At 34.7% G+C, this 5,113-nt stretch overlaps 3 protein-coding genes across 3 annotated transcripts in view; 2 read left to right on the forward strand and 1 right to left on the reverse strand.

The window, feature by feature from the left end:
- The window catches only part of LOC111682922, a 23,333-nt gene that overhangs the window by 5,458 nt on the left and 12,762 nt on the right, over positions 1-5,113 (reverse strand). The window lies entirely within an intron of this gene.
- LOC111682936 (multiple epidermal growth factor-like domains protein 10) lies at positions 286-1,797 on the forward strand. The gene is made up of 4 exons (XM_023444936.2): positions 286-567; positions 635-1,198; positions 1,259-1,456; positions 1,514-1,797. Exons 1-4 carry the CDS (start codon positions 401-403, stop codon positions 1,767-1,769), a joined length of 1,185 nt encoding a protein of 394 aa, XP_023300704.2. The 5' UTR covers positions 286-400; the 3' UTR covers positions 1,770-1,797.
- Positions 2,534-3,666, forward strand: LOC111682938. Its single transcript, XM_023444938.2, has 2 exons — positions 2,534-3,089; positions 3,162-3,666. Exons 1-2 carry the CDS (start codon positions 2,629-2,631, stop codon positions 3,613-3,615), a joined length of 915 nt encoding a protein of 304 aa, XP_023300706.2. The 5' UTR covers positions 2,534-2,628; the 3' UTR covers positions 3,616-3,666.

Consider the following 5,113-nt stretch of genomic DNA (forward strand, 5'->3'; position numbering starts at 1 on the left):
AGTCTATAGTCTAGTCTATAGTCTAGTCTATAGTCTAGTCTATAGTCTGGTCTATAGTCTGGTCTATAGTCTAGTCTATAGTCTGGTCTATAGTCTAGTCTATAGTCTGGTCTATAGTCTGGTCTATAACCTGTTATATAGTCTGATGACTGATTTCTTTCTAATTTCTTATTCGTTTTTTTGAACTTTTAAAATTAAATAGGGTTAAACAATTACTGATAAGAACTGCTTATAGATTGTATTGAACATTTTAAAATCAGAGACGTTTTAATGCTTGTGTTTTTAGTTAAGAATTACAGATAAGCTTGAACTAAATTCTAAATAGATTTCTTAAATAAGTAATTAATACAAATATGTTTCTTTTAATGTTTAAAACTACTAATAATATAAAAACTAAATAATGGTTTTCGATATAAGACTAAAAATAATTATCTATTTTATGCTTATAAAAGTGGCAATAACTTTTACGTACTCCGAAATCTATGGAGATATATATCCCAGCAGCTGGGATTTGACTTTATATGAAAGCATACACGATACGGAAAATAAGTGTTTTGAGGAGAAACCGTAAGTGGCATTTTTAACAATTTAATAGAGTTTTATTAAAGCGGCTTTATTTGTTTTCTTTTCAAAGAGCTTTTTATTATCAAACCAAAGAGTACTTGCCAGTACAAGGTAATGGCTCCAGTCCCTTTTACCATCGATTCGAAGTATGCTGTGAAGGTTATAAACGTTCACCGAGAGACTGGCAAAAATGTATACCTGACTGCAGCCATACATCTCCTGATAATTGTCGTAATGGTTTTTGTCGTTCGCCTGAAAACTGTGAATGTTTTGAGGGCTTTGTTAAGAATCGAGAGGGCGTTTGCATACACACCTGTCCGATTTCTTGTGAAAATGGTCAGTGTTTATTAGATGGTACCTGTATATGTCAACCTGGTTATGTATTAGATTCTGAGACTAGAAAATTTTGTATACCCGACTGCTATCACATAGCCTGTGGACTACATCAGCGTTGTATAGCACCCGGGCAATGTGTTTGCGAAAAGGGTTATAAATGGTTAGATGGTTTAGGATGTCAACCAATATGTTTACCCCACTGTGGTCATGGTCGTTGTGTAGCACCCGATAAATGTGAATGTTTTGCGGGATTTATTAAAAGACCAGGAAAAAATATATGTGAGGCAGAGTGTTATATGTAAGTAATTTTAGGGAGTGGCATATATCTTGATCTTCTATACAACTTTTCATATTTTAGCAACTGTCTTAATGGGTTTTGCGAATCTCGTTATAAATGTCAGTGTCATGTTGGTTTTGCCTATGACACTTTAACCTCTTCCTGTTTACCAGACTGTCAGGGTTTGTGTCAGCATGGTGTGTGTATAGCTCCTGGTGTATGTAAATGTTTTGAGGGTTATAATATACAGGATAATGTCTGCAAGCCTATATGTGAAAAGTAAGCCTTGTTAAACTCCTAACCAAAAAAACAACATAAATTTTCATACTCTCGTAGGGGTTGTGGTCTTTATGGTAAATGTATAGCTCCCAATAAATGTGCCTGTGCTACAGGCCTACAGTTATGTTTATCTGGATCCTGTAATTCTTTGGGTCGTTGTGTCTGCCCCGCTGGTATGTCTCATTTCATTGATCAATGTTTGTTTTCTTCATCTCTAGTTAATTCGATTTATAGTTACAGTCAGCGCGAGTTCTTTAACAAACAATTAAATTATGAATTTAATGCTTTAATTGGTAGATTATTCAAATTCTAAATAAATTCAACATTTTTTGCAATAATCACATTACACGCGACTTATTTTGAAGGCCAAGGTCAGTAAACATGTGAAATGATATCAGTAAGTATTTAGTAGAACAAACATTATTTGGGTTTAAGGAAAAAAAAACAAGCAAACTTTGATAAAATGTAGGAATTATTCAGAGTGGTGGAGTTGAGAGGGCGTGATAAGTTCCCTCAACTAGAATTTAGGGAACTAGAACAGATTTAGAACTGAACTAATACTAAACTAGAACTGAACTAGAACTGAACTAGAACTGAACTAGAACTGAACTAGAACTGAACTAGAACTGAACTAGAACTGAACTAGAACTGAACTAGAACTGAACTAGAACTGAACTAGAACTGAACTAGAACTGAACTAGAACTAAACTAGAACTGAACTAGAACTGAACTAGAACTAAACTAGAACTGAACTAGAACTGAACTAGAACTGAACTAGAATTGCTAATTAATAAAGTAATAATAATTGCTAATTAAATAAATATTAGACATATTTTTCATATAAATTTTGAATGAAAATACAGTTTCTGTAGGCACATGTGCTGGACCTTTAAGATGGGTAATTCTGAATAAAATATATACATATATACTACTAACATCATTATCTCAAAATGTCTAATCAATTAAATATACTTTTTTAGCTTTATTCCAATGCAAATCAATTGATATTGTAAAGGCCATCTATCAAGTGCAAATGATTTAGATTGCTAAAATTTAATTCATACATTAATTTGAGCAAACACAAACGATTTAATTAGTTAGATTGCAACGCTTTTAAAGAGAAGTTTGGCGATAATCGGAAAGTCTTTTTTTCATAAATAAATTCCACACAAATGTTAGCAAAGCTCAGACCCGGGCAGTGGACTAAACATTTAAATTTATTAGTATTAATATGTTTAGTAACAAATCATGTGCAGATAGTACAACTGGAGACAGATGATGTCGATTATGATATTTCAGATACTTATATTTTACAACGACCGCCCTATAAATTGGAACCCACCTATAGGAATCCATATAAACCAGTTAGTAAACATACGCAACGCAAAAAGAAACCGCAACATTTTGCCAGCACTACCGAATCGCTGTGTGTAAGAAATTTGAAAAAGAAAAAAGCCGAAGAGGAAAGAGAAAATCCACCCAAGAAGATAGTAATCAGTGGTAATCGTTGGCATGGACCGGTACAATATGGTGAATATATGTGGAAAACTAAAAGGCAAGAAAAACGTACTAACAGATTAAGACCTATATCGCAGATTGAGAGAAAGTTACATAAATGCTATAAATGGGTTAAGTATGTAATGATGTGTGGGGGGTGAAGACTATTCAAAGAAGATATTGAATGATTTTTTTTTTAATTTTTCAGTTCCAAAGAACTTAAACAGTATGAATGGCCGGCCATTATACAAACTATAGAAAGTAAAGATTTATATCATATCGAAATTTGCTGCCCCGACTTTGGACCTATTCGCTATATGGGCAATACCTTGTGTCGTCCATTTTGCTCGAATTGCCGCAATGGTGATTGTATTGCGCCTGATAAGTGTCGTTGTTTTGATGGCTTCGTTTTGACTGATAACGAAGAGTGTGTCTTCACATGTCCCATTTCCTGTTTAAATGGTCGTTGTAATTTATTACTGAACACTTGTTTGTGCAATAATGGCTTCAAGTTGGATGAGACTAAACAATTCTGCCGACCGATTTGTCATTCCGGCTGTGATGCTAATCCATTGCACAATTGTACTGCTCCTGAGGTCTGCGGTTGTGTGAGGGGTTATTCGTTGACCGACAATGGTTGTCAGCCTATAGCAAAGGGATAAACAAACCATTTTTTAATTGTTTTTAATAAATTTCTTTTATGCTCCCAAAAACATTATTGTTAATTTTTTTCGACGCCTTAAGTGAATAATTAATTATTTTAACTTTTTATTTTATATTTCAATTCTCTTAACCCATCAATTCTTATCTCTTTATATTAAATTTTCAAAACTGCTTTATTTGAGTACCATACACAAACGATCGATTTAGTTACTCATCGGATCTTGTACAATTAACAACATTTAGGAACAGAGGAAATACTATTTCAGAATATTGAAAATTATGACAACATTACGAGATTTTGCAATCAAAACAATCTTATCTCTAGTATTTTTATGCTCATTCTTACACACAATACAAACGGAATATCATACAACAAAATATACAACCACCACAACTACAAAACAACCGATAATACGATCACCGGGTCTCTCACTACCGCAGAGACATACAAATCCCCCTAAATGTACCAAGGAAGTGCCGTAAGTTCCACACAAACAAAATATAAAGAATATTCTATTAAAACTCTCAATTCTCAGCGCCATTTTTTTTCAGTATGAAAGAGATGTTCAAGTCATAGGTAATAGTTCGCTTAATCCTCATTTCAATTTAATTGAAGTCTGCTGCCAGGGCTACAAACGTTATGACTTCGATTGGACTAAATGTGTTCCGGACTGTGGACAAAAGTGTCAACGTAATGGTTTCTGTTTAGAGGGAGGAGTTTGTCAATGCTTTGATGATTTTGTGTTAAATCATCGTAATGATTGTGTTCCCACTTGCCCCTTGGGTTGTCCGAATGGCGAATGTTATCTCAACGGCACCTGTGTTTGTAATAAGGGTTATCAATTGGATGCTACCAAGAAATATTGTGAACCTAATTGCACACTGGGTTGTGGCCGCAACGAAATATGTGATGCACCTGATACTTGTATATGTGCCGAGGGTTATGCCAAAGCTCTGCATAATCCGAATGCAGCACAAATGGGTTGCCAACCGGTATGCATACCGGATTGTGGTTTTGGCCATTGTGTGGGTCCCAATCAATGTGAATGTTTTCCCGGCTATCAAAAGAGAGTGAATAGTTCGATATGCGAAAGTAATTGTTATTTGTAAGTCATTAAAGTAAACGACTTAGTAAATCATTTAATGAAAATCGTATTACAGACGCTGTGAAAATGGTTTTTGTGCCAATCGCACCGGGTGCATATGCCAGGATGGTTATAAGTATGATGTAAATACCACATCCTGTCTGCCGGACTGTGGTGATGATTGTGAAAATGGTATTTGTACAGCGCCTGGATTTTGCAGGTGTTTCAATGGCTACCAGCGTAATGGGTCCAAATGCGAAGCTATATGTGAACAGTAAGTTAATGTTTTGCATTGGAGCAGTTTTAGTTCTGTTCTAGTTCTATTCTAGCTCTGTTCTAGTTCTGTTCTAGTTCTGTTCTAGTTCTGTTCTAGTTCTGTTCTAGTTCTGTTCTAGTTCTGTTCTAGTTCTGT

The sequence above is a fragment of the Lucilia cuprina genome, chromosome 2, assembly GCF_022045245.1.
Source record: "Lucilia cuprina isolate Lc7/37 chromosome 2, ASM2204524v1, whole genome shotgun sequence".
Classification (NCBI taxonomy): Eukaryota; Metazoa; Arthropoda; class Insecta; order Diptera; family Calliphoridae; genus Lucilia; species Lucilia cuprina.